At 41.3% G+C, this 16122-nt stretch overlaps 1 protein-coding gene across 5 annotated transcripts in view; it reads right to left on the bottom strand.

The window, feature by feature from the left end:
• LYL1 (LYL1 basic helix-loop-helix family member) overlaps window positions 1–15763 on the bottom strand; it is a 30136-nt gene extending 14373 nt beyond the window's left edge. Inside the window, exons 1-3 of one of the 5 annotated variants that reach the window (XM_070938270.1) lie at window positions 15535–15763; window positions 15236–15452; window positions 12320–12453 (exon numbers count right to left, since the gene is read on the bottom strand). In XM_070938270.1, the coding sequence (XP_070794371.1) occupies window positions 12320–12355 (36 nt within the window). In that variant the 5' untranslated portion in view covers window positions 12356–12453; window positions 15236–15452; window positions 15535–15763. Of the gene's footprint in view, window positions 1–8655; window positions 8818–12319; window positions 12454–15235 lie in introns of those variants that run through there. The other 4 variants (XM_070938271.1, XM_070938269.1, XM_070938272.1 and 1 more) reach the window with 4 other exon arrangements.
• Window positions 15764–16122: the final 359 nt, after the last annotated feature.

Below are 16122 nucleotides of genomic sequence, written 5' to 3' on the forward strand. Positions count from 1 at the left end.
CCCTTCTTTGCTTTTTGCTGTTTTTCTTGTAATCATTTGTGCACTGCCCAGAGTCCATTGGAGTCAGGAGGCATGTAAATGTAAATAATAATAATAATAATAATAATAATAATAATAATAATAATAATAATAATAATAATAATAATAATAATAATAATTATTATTATTATTATTATTATTATTATCAGCACCTGTCTGGAAAACTTTGGAATCAGCAAAAATATCTGTACATTTTTGAAAGCAAATATGCAAAAATGGAAAACAATTCTAACAGCAAATGGGGAGAACATTGGTGAAGTCAACATCAGACGAAGAATCTTCCAAGGGGACTCACTTTCACCACTACTGTTCAACATTGCATTAATTCCACTGACAATAATCTTACAAAACACAAAAGTGGGATACCAAATCTCAAGCCAACATGGCAAGATAAACCATCTACTATACATGGATGACTTTAAAATGTATGTGAAAAGCCCCACTGAACTTAAATCAATAGGAGGGTCCGCAAAATATTAAAATCAGAGTTGAATTCTGGAAACATAATTAAAACCATTAATGCATGGGCAGTTCCAGTGATACGCTACTCAGCTGGAATCATCAACTGGACTTTGGCTGAACTGGAAAACTTGGACCAGAAAACGCGCAAACTTTTGAATATGTACCACACTTTACATCCACGAAGTGACATCAACAGGTTGTACCTGCCAAGAAAAATAGGAGGCAGAGGGCTATTACAAATCCATCAAATTGTAGAAGAAGAAAAATGAAGTTTGAATGATTATGTGAACTAAAGTACAGAAAAATTACTGCAGGCTGTGAAAATGGTGAACATTATAAAAACAACAGAAACAAAGGCAGAATATAAGGAAAAACAGCTGGATGACAGATTAAATAGATGGAAAACCAAAGCTTTGCATGGACAACACTTGAAAAACATTGAAGGAAAATGTGATGACAACCTTACATGGACACGGCTTAAGATGGAACAATCAAGAAAGAAACGGAAGGGGTTTCCGGTTGAACTTCCGGCACTTTCGGTGCAACCTCTGCGGGTCTGTTCGAGCTCTCCCTGTCGGAGACTTCACTAGAAGCCATAGCCATCTTGAAGGGGTGGTAAAGCAAAGGGGGACCGCCTTGCAGGTTGAGGAGAGCTGCATCTCCCATCTCTGACAAGGAAAACCCTCTCATCTGAAGACTAGGAGCAGTGGCAGTCAAAATGGCTGCCATGAAGCCGGGGAACAGCCAGAACCATAAATTTGTGCAGGAGTAGAGAAATGCTGAATGGTGTGTTGTCTGGGTAAAAAAAGATTTACAGCTAAAGTTGGACCCCACAAAAAATTTAAGGGGAATACCTTTTAGAAAAATTTGCTACAGCGGCGTGCAACTATTGTGGGAAAAAAGCATATTGGAAATTTAAAGAAGTAACTGTCTGTTTAAAAAGAAAATTAAGTGGGAAATGGAATCCCCAAAATAAAAGGCTTGATATTAAGAAGGCATATTAAGATGCTGGAACTATAAATCTACCTTTTCTTCAAATAATGGAGCTATAAGATAAACTAAGCAAGAGAAATAAACTGGGTGTGTCAAAATAAAAGTAGAACAGCAGCAGAATCACAATAAAAGCAGAGATGAAGCAGAGTGATGTAAAGAGCACCATCTGCTGATGATAGTAAATTTTTGTGACTTGGGAGCAAATATTGAAAAAGAGGGAAACAACTGTTGAACAATATATATTTACTTTCTAACCACTGGAGACTGGAATATTAAAAAAAAAAAGAATTGGTGTCTGTGTTATGTATTGATACATTTCAGCGGGAATTTCAAACCTGCCTAAGTTACTGATTGGCTGACAGCCTCTCCGGGATTGTATATAAGGAGGGCTGCAGCCTCAGAGTTTTTGCTGAAGTCTCACTGTATATTAAAGAGCTGTTGTCACTTGCTTGCTTGTGCCTCTCGTTATTCCCGAATCACAACATTGGCGATGAAGGTGGGATAGAGGCCACAAGAAGCGAACCAGTGAGACCCCTAGTTTCAGCTAGGCGACGAGGCGAACTACAGGAGGCATACCGAACATGTCTGCCTACGTTCCGCCCAAGACTTTTGATCCGGCCTGCGAAAAATGGGTCTCGTACCTAACGAGGTTTGAGTGCTCGCTTGAAGCCAGTGACATGCAGGGACTCTCCGCTAATTGAAAGAGAGCCCTCTTTCTAAGCCACTGCGGACCGGACGTGTTCGAGATGGCGGAGTCACTCTGTGAGCCAATGCCGGTCCAGACCGTTTCCTGGGACACCCTGATGGCAACTCTTCGGGCTCACTATGCTCCCGTGCCCTCCAAGTTTGTGCAACGTTACCAACTGAGACAACGCGTGCAATGAGAGGGAGAACCGGTCAGCGCTTACATGGTGAACCTGCGTAAAGCTGTAACACATTGCGACTATAGGGACTTGGACGATGCGCTGCTTGAGCAGCTAATCTGTGGCGTTCGAGACATAAGACTACAAAGGCGACTACTCGCTAAGCCCGATCTAACGCTTGCCAGAGCCCTAGATGAGGCCAGGGCTCATGAAGCCTCCACAAAAGCCGCAGAAACACTGCAGCGCCCGCTGACCAGCAAGGACAATCCCAAGTCTACACCAGTGCACAGGGAAGACGCCGGATCCAGCTCGGAGTCAGAGTCGGATGAGGACGTCTTCTGCACAGAGCACCAAAGAAAAGACTCAGGGAGCCCCCAGCGTAACTGCCCCAGCTGTGGCGGGAATCACGATAGACTGTCCTGCAAATACAGAGAGGCTATTTGCAGGCGTTGCGAGAAAAAAGGGCACTTGGCGCGAGTCTGTAGAGCCATACTGTCCAGAAAACATCAACCACGAGAGCGCCGCAGCCAACCAGAACCAACGCGCCAGAAGCATCCAATAAGAGAGGGCGGCGCTAGAAAACGGTGCGAATTTGAACCGCGAGATGGCCGCAGCATACACGTCGACCAGGCCAGCACAGCATTCGAAGACAAGGTCAGCACGATGGTCGAAATCAACGGCAAACCATGCTCAATGGAGATCGACACCGGATCAGCTCTCTCCATAATGTCGTGGGCGACCCTGAAGACCATCCTGCCGTCATTCCGGAAGGACCAGCTATCCAAACAGAGACTGCGCATCCTAGACTACCAGGGGAACCGGGTTCCCGTCAAAGGAGTGGGCATGTCCCGAATCACCTACGGAGACTTTGAAAAAGACCTGCCTCTAACTATCGTCACAAAGCAGCTGCCCAGCCTTCTGGGCATGGGGTGGTTCCGAGCCCTTGGCATGGGCTTCACCGGCGTTCACCGAATGTCCGAGCTGTCACTGAAGGACAGCCTCCTGACCGAGTTCCAGGACGTCTTCAGGGACACGTTGGGCAAGTATGTGGGGACCCCTATTTCCCTAAATTTAGACCCCAACGTAGCCCAAATAAGACTTAAAGCCAGAAGGGTGCCTTTCGCATTGAAACCAAAGATCGATGCAGAACTGGACAAATTAATTAAACAAGGGGTGTTGGTCCCCGTTGACCATGCGAAATGGGAAACCCCCATAGTGACCCCAGTTAAATCTGACGGCTCAATCAGAATTTGCGCCGACTACAAATGCACGATCAACAAGGCTTTGCAGCCGAGCGCCTATCCGGTGCCGATCGTGCATCATCTACTACACTCCCTGGGGCCAGGAAAATTTTTTGCCAAATTAGACCTAGCACAGGCCGATCAACAATTACCCATTGATGACGCCACGGCAGAGGCGCAAACAATTGTGACTCACAGGGGTGCATTCAAATGCACCAGGCTCCAGTTTGGGGTGAGCGTTGCACCTGGCCTATTTCAAAGCACCATGGAGCGCCTCTTGCAAGGGCTCCCAGGGGTGGTGCCCTATTTTGACGACATTTTAATCAGTGCCCAGGATGAACATCAACTAAGGGACAGAGTTAGGAACGTCCTAATCAGATTTAGGGAAGCGGGACTTAAACTTAAAAAGAACAAGTGCATGATCGCTGTCCCCTCTGTCGATTTTTTGGTGTACAGGGTGGATGGCACAGGCATCCACCCCACCGAAAGCAAAGTTAGAGCTATCAAGAGCGCACCTGCCCCCAAATCCAAATCGGAGTTCCAAGCCTTCCTTGGACTGCTCAACTTTTACTCAATGTTTTTAAAAAACAAGGCTACCGTCGCAGATCCCCTGCACAAATTGTTAGGGAAGAATGTTCCGTGGGTTTGGGGCAAAGCAGAGGCAGCCGCATTTGAGGCTGTAAAGAAACTTTTATCTGAAGACAGCTTCCTCATTCAATACAACTCAGCGCTACCGCTTGTATTGGTTTGTGACGCCTCCCCCTTCGGAGTTGGTGCCGTCCTAGGCCATAGACTGCCAAACGGCCTAGAGGTGCCCATTGCACTCTCGCACTCTGTCCAGCGCAGAGCGTAACTATAGTCAATTGGACAGAGAGGCTCTGGCTGCAATTGCAGGGGTTAAAAAATTCCATGAATATCTCTATGGCCATCAATTCGAACTTGTGACAGACCACCAGCCCTTGCTGGGACTTTTGGCCGGTGACAAGCCCACCCCCGCTGCCCTGTCCCCACATTTGACCAGGTGGGCCATCTTCCTGTCGGCCTATTCGTACCAGCTCGTCCATCGACCCGGACGGACTTTGGGCCACGCGGACGCCCTCAGCCGCTGCCCCCTTCCTGAACTGCTTGTCAACCCCACGCCGGAAGCCCCCGTCGTTTTGATCGACCCTATGACTTTGGGATCTATCTCCTCTTGCGAGGTGGCTAAAGCCTCTGCTAGGGACCCTGTAATTCGCACTGTGATGGAGTGGGTCCTTAAGGGGTGGCCTGTCAAGGTGGCCGGTGGGGAATACCAGGGTTATGTTAACAAACGTAACGAATTGTTTAGGCAAGGGGGTTGCTTGTTGTGGGGAGATAGGGTGGTGGTACCAACAAAATTGAGAACAAGGGTCTTGGAGTTACTGCATGAAGGGCACCCAGGGATAGTTCGGATGAAAAGCTTAGCCCGCAGTTACGTATGGTGGCCCAACATGGACCAAGTCATCTCCGAGTGGGTGGGGAAGTGCAGACCCTGCCAGGAATCTCGCCCCGATCCCCCTATAGCGCCTATCCGAGAGTGGGAGAAACCAAAGGGGCCATGGGGGAGGATCCATATTGACTTTGCTGGGCCCTTCCACGGACAAACATTTTTAATTGTAGTCGATGCCTTTTCAAAATGGCTCGAAATCATACTCATGTCTTCAACCACAGCCGAAGCAGTCATTAAAGCTCTTCGGAAACTATTTGCCACCCACGGGCTACCGGATACTCTTGTATCTGACAACGGCCCTCAATTTACAGCGACCCTGTTTGAGGGCTACCTGGCCGGATTGGGCATCCGCCATCCCCTATCGGCCCCTTTCCATCTGGCTTCTAATGGCCTTGCTGAACATTTCGTACGAACGGCCAAAGAAGCATTGTCCAGGCTAGATGACGGGGACTGGCAGGCCAGGATAGATCAATTTTTAGCAGTCCAGCATGCCACACCATGTACGACCACAGGGAGAAGCCCAGTCGAACTCCTCATGGGCAGGAAGCTTCGGTGCGTGTTAGACAGGCTTCACCCTAATTACTCGCACGAGAATTTTAAGGGAGAGACCACCGGACTAAGGCAGTTCCAGGTTGGGTCCCCGGTGTTCGCTCGCAATTATGCTAGCGGACCTCTATGGGTTGCAGGAACCATAGTGGGCATAACGGGCCCAAAATCTTACACGGTAGACATAGGGGTTGACAGAATCTGGAAACGCCACATAGACCAACTAAGGAAGAGAATAGTCAGCGAGGCAAACATCAACTTAGAGATCTCCGAACCTAACTCCAACAACTTTCCCAAAACAGCTAACTCAAGCCCGGGTTCGAGGGAATACTTAGCTGACAAGCCCTGCTTCCAGCGCTGCCCCAGCGAGTCGCCACTCCCAGCCGGGGATAACCACGCCCAGGACAAAATCTAGGAGGTTCCATTGGCAGAGCCGGGGGAGACAGAAAGTCCCTCTGACCAGCTCGACGCCCCACCAAACACTGAACTGCGCAGGTCGACTAGAAGGAGAACTCGCCCAGGTCACCTGCGAGATTTTGTGTGTACTTATGTAAATATTTGAATGTTAGTGCCTTCTGGGAAGGGAGGGGTGTTATGTATTGATACATTTCAGCGGGAATTTCAAACCTGCCTAAGTTACTGATTGGCTGACAGCCTCTCCGGGATTGTATATAAGGAGGGCTGCAGCCTCAGAGTTTTTGCTGAAGTCTCACTGTATATTAAAGAGCTGTTGTCACTTGCTTGCTTGTGCCTCTCGTTATTCCCAAACCACAACAGTCTGGACCCCTAAATACTAATGAATATACAAAAACGACTTGAGGAGTGAAGGATCCCTGAAGTAACTAACTGATTTGATTGGACATTGGAATAGAAGGAAAATTAGAACTGAGAAACCAGCAAACAGAAGATAACAAGGAGGAGACACTATTAAAATTAATAAGAATTGAGGAATTAAAACAGGGGGGAAACACTTTAAAAGATTTAAAAAAGAAATGGGAGGAACAAGAAGAGGCTTAGGGGGAAATGATAGGATTTAGAACAGAAAGCTCTCAAATTAAACAGTGGAGAAAGACAGGGTAAGAAGGAAAAATTAAATTATGGATTCAGAATATAAACCTCAAAGTAGATGGAATGAAAGACTTAAGAGGAAAACAGAGGAGACAAGTTAAAAAAAAGGTAGGATTAAAGGAAGAGATGTGGATAAGAGATAATGGTTAAGGAGAGAAAAAGAATTAAAGATATGTCATGATTATATGTTAATAATTGTATTAATATTAGAATGATATGGTTGAATGATGGTATTATTAAAAGTGTATAAAATATTGTATAGGTAAAGTGAAAGTAGCTATATTTATGTGTATTAAATAAATTTTAAAATAAATAGAAAGAAAGAATTAGAGAATGGGAATATGAATGATAAAACAGAGTATCATGTCTTTGAATATAATAATATGGAGGGGGGAAAAAGAAAAATATTAGTGGAAGTTTAGAATGGAAGAGTGTAAAGCAATGTATCACAAAGCCAAATAAATTAGGAAAATAAATATGAAAAATAGACACAAAATGAAAATAGTGGTAAGTTTGAAATGTGAGGATGTAAGAAACTGATATTTAGACAGCATGCTGTTTGATTAATGAAGTGATGTTAGTATTAAAAGACTAATATTAAAGTTGCATATATATATGTGACTAGAATGATGATGTATATACAATTATTAACATGAAGATTAATTAATATTATGATGATAGTATAATTATGATGATGATGCTTAACAATATATGTGTAAGTGATTACACATGTAAGTGTAAGTGTGTAAGGGTTTCTTTGATTTTTGAATGCAATTTAAAGAAGCTGTATGGTTATAGTTGAAAGAGATATTAATTGGAAAATACACCATATTCTATAGGTATTGGGAATATTATATGCAACAATGAAAAGAGAGAGGGAAATGGAGTGGAGTGGGAGGGAGTAGGAGAGGAGGGGAGAAAGAGTAAGGGTAGAGAGGGAAAAGGAGAGAGGGGAGGGGAGGAGAAGAATAGAAAGGGAAGGAGGTAGAAGCAGAGAAGAAGAGAGAGGGGAAATAGAGAGGGGAGAGGAGAAGGAGAGAAGGAGAAAGGGAAGGAGAGGGAAGGAGAGGGATGTTGTAAAAATGGGTGAAATATGGTGTACAGGAGAAAAGAAAACAGACAGAGAATTTCGTATTTTTTTCCTTGAGGGTTATACTATTAAAACTATAATGGAAGATAATACAGATGCTAAAGCACATTGGTTTAGATGTTATTGCATACTAGTTAATATTTATATGAAAATTAAAATTTTGTGTAAAAGGTAGGAGTAAATAATATGAAATAAGGAAAATAGAATGTAATAATTAGGAATATGTTTATATGTATTTATTTATTTATTTATTGGTTTGATTTATATGCCGCCCTTCTCCAGAGACTCAGGGCGGCTTACAATGCGTTAAGCAAGAGCCTTCATACTTTTTGTATATACCTGCTTAGTAGGGCTTTCAGGGCCCACTAAGCGGTGTTCTTTTTTATACAAAGTCATCTTATTGCCCCCACAATCTGGGTCCTCATTTTACCTACCTCAGAAGGATGGAAGGCTAAGTCAACCTTGAGCCTGATGAGATTTGAACTCGCAGTAATTGCAGGCAGCTGGCAGCTAAGTGCTACTTAACAGCACTTTAGTCCACTGCTCCACCAAGGTTCCTTGAAATGTATGATAGTCAAACATAGCGCCATTCACACAATGATATGTATAAATTAAAAAATAAAAAACTTGATTAAAAGAAAAGAAAGAAAGAAATGGAAGGTTTAATACTCGCTGCTCAAGAACAAGCACTACAAACTAATGCCATGAAAGTGAAGATACAAAAATCCATTGACAATCCAAACTGCCAACTATGCAACAACAAAGTTGATACTGTTTCACATTTAATATGTGAATGCAGCAAAATTGCACAAACTAATTACAAAGCTAGACACAACCGAGTTGCTAAATTAATTCACTGGTCATTATGTAAAAAATATGACTTACCTGTATCCAAAATGTCATGGGAGCACAACGTGGAAAAAGTTACCGAAAATGAGAAGGTGAAGATTTTGTGGTACTTTCGAATACAGACAGCTCGTCATTTGGAACACAACACGCCAGACATCACAGGTGTCAAGGGCCAAAGCGTACAGTTTATTGATATCGCTGTACCAGGAGATGCCAGAGTCAAAGAAAAAGCACCGGAAAAAATCATGAAATATCGCAACTTGGCCATCAACACTATGTGATTATGGATGAAACATGTAACAGTGATACCCATTGTCATTGGAGCACTTGGTACCATGTCCAAGAATTTTACAAAATACATCAATAAATTGCAGCTTTAACACCTGCAATAACACTAGCGGAACTACAAAAAACTGCGCTACTTGGAACATCGTACATCTTAAGGTACTGGTTGATACCTAGGATGCTGGCAGCAACCCGTATCAACCAGTCAATGATATTTGTGATACATTTTTAAATGTACATTTCAGTTGACTGAGTTTCATGTTTAATGAATAAAAGATAATAATAATAATGATGAAGATGATGATGATGATGCCAATAATTATGCCAGCTAAAGAACTGGCAATTGGGACTTCAGATTGTTGTTTAAAATCAAAACTGAATGCTAGAAACATAATTAAAGCCATTAATACATGGGCAGTTCCAGTGATACGCTACCCAGCAGGAATCATCAACTGGACTGTGGCTGAACTGGAAAACCTGGACTGGAAAACACGTAAACTTTGATTATGTACCACACTTTACATCCACGAAGTGATACCTACAGGTTGTACCTGCCAAGAAGACTAAGGGGCAGAGGGCTATTGCAAATCCATCAAACTGTAGAAGAAGAAAAATGAAGTTTGAATGATTATGTGAACCAAAGCACAGAAAGATTGGTACAAGCTGTGAAAACGAAGAACATTATAAAAACAACAGAAACAAAGGCAGAATATAAGGAAAACCAGTTGAATGACAGATTAAATGGATGGAAAACTAAAGCTGTGCATGGACAGCACTTGAAAAACATTGAAGGAAAGTGTGATAACAACTTTACATGGGCATGGCTTAAGAGAGGAACTATCAAGAAAGAAACAGAAGGTTTAATACTTGCTGCTCAAGAACCAGCACTACAAACTAATGACATGAAAGCGAAGATACAAATATCTACTGACAATCCAAACTGCCGACTTTCCAACGACAAAGTTGAAACTGTTTCACACTTAATATGTGAGTGCAGCAAAATCGTGCAAACTGATTACAAAGCTAGACATGATCGAGTTGCTAAATTAGTCCACTGGTCATTATGTAAAAAATACGACATACCTGTATCCGAAAAGTCATGGGAGCACAAAGTGGAAAAAGTTATCGAAAATGAGACAGTGAAGACGTTGTGGGACTTTTGAATACAGATGGATCGTCATTTGGAACATAACACAACAGATATCATAGTTGTCAAGGGCCAAAGCATGCAGAAATATCACGACCTGGCCATCGAAATTACATGGCTATGGATGAAACATGTAACAGTGATACCCATTGTCATCGGGGCACTTGGTACCATGTCCAAGAATTTTACAAAACACGTTAAGAAATTGCAGCTTCCTGTAATAACACCAGCAGATCTGCAAAAAACTGTGCTACTCGACACATCATATATTTTAAGAAGATACTTTGTTGATACCTAGGATGCTGGCAGCAACCCATATCAACCATTAGCACCAGTCAATCGTACTTGTGATACATTTTGTGACAAACTCATGGTAAACCGATTCAAACTAGACTGCAGAAAATGCGACTTCAGTAACAGAGTTGTCAACGCCTGGAATACACTACCTGACTCTGTGGTTTCTTCCCCAAATCCCCAAAACTTTAACCTTAGACTGTCTACTGTTGACCTCACCCCATTCCTAAGAGGTCTGTAAGGGGCATGTATAAGTGCACCAGCGTGCCTACCATCCCTATCCTAATGTTTTCTTTTATTTGTATCCTTTTCATGTATTTATAATTATGTTTACACTTGTATCTGTCATAAAATACATGCTTGATGAAATAAATAAACATTTTTAAATGTTCAGCTGACTGAGTTTCATATTTAATGAATAAAAGAGATAATGATGATTATGATGTAAATAATCAGGTCAGCTAAAGAACTGGCAATTGGGACTTCAAATTGTTGTGAACAGATAGTATTCATGGTAGTACTAGTATTAATAATAATAAGGCATATAAATTTAAAAAATAAATTTAAAAAATACTGAAGATTAAGTTTTTCTCAGCCCTGAAACGAATGGCAGCGAGTTTCAGCAGCTGATCTAATTCAATCTCACAAGCTTCCCTCTGCTGAGAGGAGCAAGTGTGACTTTCAACTCTCTCTTTTCCAGAAATTTCTTCTGGCCTCCAGTACAAATTTTGAGAGATTTCAAGTGGTTGCCGAAAGACAGAAGAGTTGAAAATCACATTCTCCCCATCCCATTGACAGAAACCTTTCATTGGAGGAGAGGAGCAAAGGGGCTTCCAGGAGAGATTTACCTTCCCTGGGCAAATCAGACATTTTTATATCCTTTTTTTCTCATTTTTACATCTGCTTATTTTTGTAGCCAAGTAAATCTATTAAGGCAGTAAATGCCTTTTGATAGGTACCTAAAAGGCCTTTACCTAGTAAATTTATATAGCATAAGAGAAGAAAATATCCCAACTCCTTCCTTCTTTCCTTCCTTCCTTCCTTTTTTCCTTTCCTTTCCTTTCCTTTCCTTTCCTTTCCTTTCCTTTCCTTCCTTCTTTTTTGTGTGATATTTTTTCTTGAACCAAAAGCCCAAATGTTTTAGCCCTATTTTATTAAGATGACTTTCTGCCCTAGGTTTTTTGTTTTCTACTCTATGAGATCATTTTTGAGATGATATGACCAACACCATTATAACTTGAAACAAACAAACACCTATTTGCAATTAATAAACTTAAGCTTTATATTTCTGCTGTATTGGTTACTGCATGAAGAATATTTGAAATTTGATCTTCAGGGCAAGAGAAGTGGTTACACTCACTTCAGAGGTCCTACAGAAAACACCTTTCCTATCAGCAATTCTCCCTACCAGCAGTCCCCAGAGATGAAAAGCAGGACTGAAAAAAATGTGCAAGCTGTAGCTGGTTTGCATGTTCACTTGTGGGGTTCGTGGGGAAGGAATAGCCATAATGTGGTCCAAACAGTTGACCATTACCTTGTCCTTTCCTTATCCAAGACAAAGAAGTTCTCTTTGAGTGTATTGTTGCTTTAATTTTCACTCATTCCCCTTTATGGCCACATGTAACTGAAAAGTGGCAAACAGAGAATTTGGGGCATCTGTTCTTATCAGGTCTCCAGAGTTTTGTAATGGTAGCAGGGGAGGTAATGTGAGTGGAGGAATAGAATGTGGCAACATCCCAGTCTTATTTTGGGCAGCTTCAAAGCTTAAAAATGACCAAGACACAATTCATACAGTCATCCTGGATCACACAGTGCCAGCAGAGCAGGAAAAGAGAAAATGGGTCAGCACTATTATATGATTATGTCTTGTGGTAAGCGTGTCTAACGATTGAGAGAATGGGGGCACTTGCTAGCGGTTCATATATGCACTTGCCTTGGCTATAAACACAGCTGCCATGCTCATACTAGCCTCACCTTTCCCAGTTTTCCAGAAAGCCCATCATGCATCATGCTTGCTTCTGAAAACAGGAGATATAGTCCAATACATCTGAGTTGTAGCAGATTAGGTAAGGCTGCTGTAACCTTTCAGTCGTGAAACATGCTTAGTTCTGGAAAATATAGTTTGTTCAGACAACACTTTCATTTTTCACCCAATGAATTTTTACTTTAAAGGTAAAAAATGTTTTGCAACTACTTGGATTTTAGTCAAAACTAAAATCCAAGTAGATTTTAAACACGCAAATTAAAACACGTACATGAATAATGGGATTTCACTGTCAGTGGGACTGTTTGAATAGATTGTGAAGCAACAAATAGAGGGACAGATTCTTGACCATCTACTCAGTACAAATGAAATGATGTTTAGGCGACCTCTCCTTTCCCACGCCTCTGATTCATCGCTGAGATAGATGGGATGACCTTTTGCAAAGCAAGTAACTGAAATGAAGGAGATAAAATAACAACAAAGCACATGCCAGGCCATTGCCTCAGTCCTTTGTTCCAGTATCAGGCAATAAAAATCTTCTAAAAATTAAGGAAATGGTTTTGCAAATTTCATTAGGGGGTTTTGGCCTCCCAACCAGCAGAATCCAAGGCTCTTTCAAAGCTATTCTTACCCTAAATTAAACGGGCAAAAAGGGCTCCCTTTGAATGTGCATATTTGGATATGTATACAATTAAAAAGCAGGAAATGCTTTTTCAAAAGCCAGTTCTGCCACTGAAATACCCGAGTTATCATATTCTCTGAGGCTGAAAAACAGCCTTATTAGAAATTCACAAGTTTTGGTTATGCAGCTATTCACTAGGGCACCTATTACGCAAAGGAAAAAAATGTGAATGGGTTTTAATTGTTTTTAATGTTTTGATTTTTAATGTTTTTATATATGGTTTTTAAATGCATTGTAAGCCGCCTTGAGTCTTCGGAGAAAGGCGGCATACAAGTTGGAGAAATAATAAATAAATGGGGTGCATAAAACATTATGAGTGCTAAATAACTATGGAAATTTCACTACAATCCACAAATAATTTGAGCTAATTAAATTAAATTTGTTCTCTTACTTCCAGGAGTACTGAATAAAATCAAAATACTTTTAATTAAGTGAATTGTTAATTTTTTCCTATTGTTAACACAGCTACTTATTTTTGTTGTTGTTGTTGTTGTTGTTTTCTTCAAAGCACATTAAACTATGCATAATACAGACCCATCCCAAAGTTTGCCTGGCATATCAGAGGCAGAGGCATGCTCCAAAAATGGAGGAAAATGAAGACCATTGCTGGAGTATGTGTGTGTGTTTGTATGAAGGAATTTCAAGGAATACAAATAGAAACCTTAAGATTTTATAAAGTGTCAGGCAACCATTTTGCCCCTTAAAATATCCCCCTAATGTGAAAAGGGAAACAAAATGGCTGTTATTGTGTCTATAATATTATTTTATTAGCATAAGACTCAGTGATGTTTGTGTGACATAATGGCATTACAATTTCTCCTGGAAGAAAGGCCCAGTGAATACATTCCTCACATGTGTTGTTTCTCTCTTATGACAATTTCATATACTTAAATTTCTAATTTGTTTATGCGAGGAACATATACAAGGATCCTCAGGTTTTCAGCAAATGTACTCATGCCAAACCAAATATGTATGTGCAATGTCACATGTGACAATATACAGGCAGCCTTTATTCCTTTTCCTATACGGAAGTTTGTCACAGAGGAAGTGTGTAATGGTTATAAAGGCCCCTCCTTAAAACAAGCGGGAAAAATCACTTTCCCTATTTAATATTTCTAGCTTCCTAAAATATTGAGGTCAGCTCTATGGGTAATCTAGTCTAATCTAATCTAATCTAGGGGTATATATGCCAACTTTATCCTTAAAAATACATTAATTAGTGTATTATTGTGAAATTCAAACATGCTCCTTACATAAATGGTCATATGGGTCCTTATTTTATAGATTATAATAACAGAAGTCTAGTGTATCTTAGTGTAGAGAAAGTCATAATAATAGATAAAAGAATACTAAGTGTTACTCTGATAGGATTCTTGAAAAAGTTTTGGATTTAATCTTACGAAATACATTGAACCGAGTAAATCACTCAGTTTTACTTCAGACTGCACTCTGGAAGGAAACCATGAAGCTGATATGACATGATAAGGAATGCAATTGTCAGACTAATTAGATATATCACTATAGGTTAAATGATAACAATGATGCATTCTAAGAAAAATTAAAAGAACTCAGAAGAGTTTGAAATTCAAATAAAAAGTATAACTGGTAATAATACATCTATTGATGTCTGGAAATAATTTAATTGTAAACATCACAAAGAGAAATGAAGAGCTATAATTGCCAGCAGGATGTTATTCTAACTTTTAGAATTTTTGATTCTAATGCAAAATCTATTTGGCTTGTGATTATAGAAGAGTAATGTGAAATTTTTGTTCTTTAGTTATATGTTCTAAAGCTTACAGAGGCTGCTGCTTTTCTTAAACTGGGCATTTAAAGAAACGGAGAGAGAGTTAGAAAAAGACAAACCAATTTAGAAAAATAAAAATCAAAAGAAGTAAAAAAGTTTTAAGAAGATACTTTAAACCTCCTTTTTACAGATTGCTTGATATAATAAGGAACGGTTATAAAAATACAGACTGTTTACTACTAAAGGAAAAAAAAAGACATGACACTGCATACAAGGAAAACATGCACAGCAATATATGTAGAAGAGATTTAGTCTTAGGTTAATAGTAAATTGCAAGAAAGGGAAATAGCTCAACTGCCGAACCTATGTGGAACTAATGAATGGAAAGATACACAATCTTTCCTAAAATCAAATCCTTGCTGAAACGCTCTTTCTTGCCTAGAAACGTGCTTTCTCCCTAAATGCCCCGATCCTCACCTGTCCAACTGTGCAGAACCAAAGTCATCTTCCAGTTTCCAAAGGTCAAAGATGGACATCTCCAAGTCTCTGTTGCTGGCAAGGGGGCAGATGGAAGAATTCCAGGTGATTGCCAGGGATCTTCAAAGGGAAAGGAAGGGTCACCTGACTGCTGGCTGTAAGAAGGCCTGGATGGCAAAGTGGAGGGACATGTAGAGAGAGTGCTGTAAGAGTCCACCTGATGATGAAACACAAGATGCTGAGGTCTGGTTCTAGAGTCTGGAAAGGATGTAACCCACTGGCATTATCCAAGAATTTACCCTCATCGTCAGCCACATGGCTGCTGCTGGCTGCCATGCTTGAGGGCCATGATTCGCGGCTGCTTCCTCTCTTCGCCACTGGTTCCCTCAGCCAAAGCTTGCAAATAATTATTATTGTCACTGGCGGTGGTGTTGGGGACGTCAAATCAATTAGGCTCCAGCTTTTCCTGCCACCTTGTTCCCTCTGAATCCCCCCTGTGGCCACTTCTCTTTTTTGACAGGCTCTCTTTGGCCACTGGAAGGAGCTGCTTTGAAGACGGAGCCTGGGCCAAGCCCCCTCCCCCTTCCCGCCCCCTCCTGCTCCCCTCCCCGCCCCTGCATGAGAGAGATTTCCTGCCCTCTTTGGACAGGGGATGTTCTGCAGCTTGTAGATAAGCAGCACAGGAGCTGCCTGCACAGGACTGATAAGGAAACTCCCGAGTCGGACCCAGCCTAAGCCAGAGGACTTGGAAGGCAAACAAGAGGAAGCCAGCGTCTACATGCTAGAATAACATAGGCCAGTGAGCACTAAAGTCTCCACAGCACGCACAGGAGGGAGGTAGCTTAGTAATCCTCAGAGTGCTTTCATAGGCAACCAGAAGTATGCCT

This window comes from Pituophis catenifer, unplaced genomic scaffold (assembly GCF_029215685.1).
Source record: "Pituophis catenifer annectens isolate HBS135680 unplaced genomic scaffold, rPitCat1.0.hap2 SCAF_2, whole genome shotgun sequence".
Classification (NCBI taxonomy): domain Eukaryota; kingdom Metazoa; phylum Chordata; class Lepidosauria; order Squamata; family Colubridae; genus Pituophis; species Pituophis catenifer.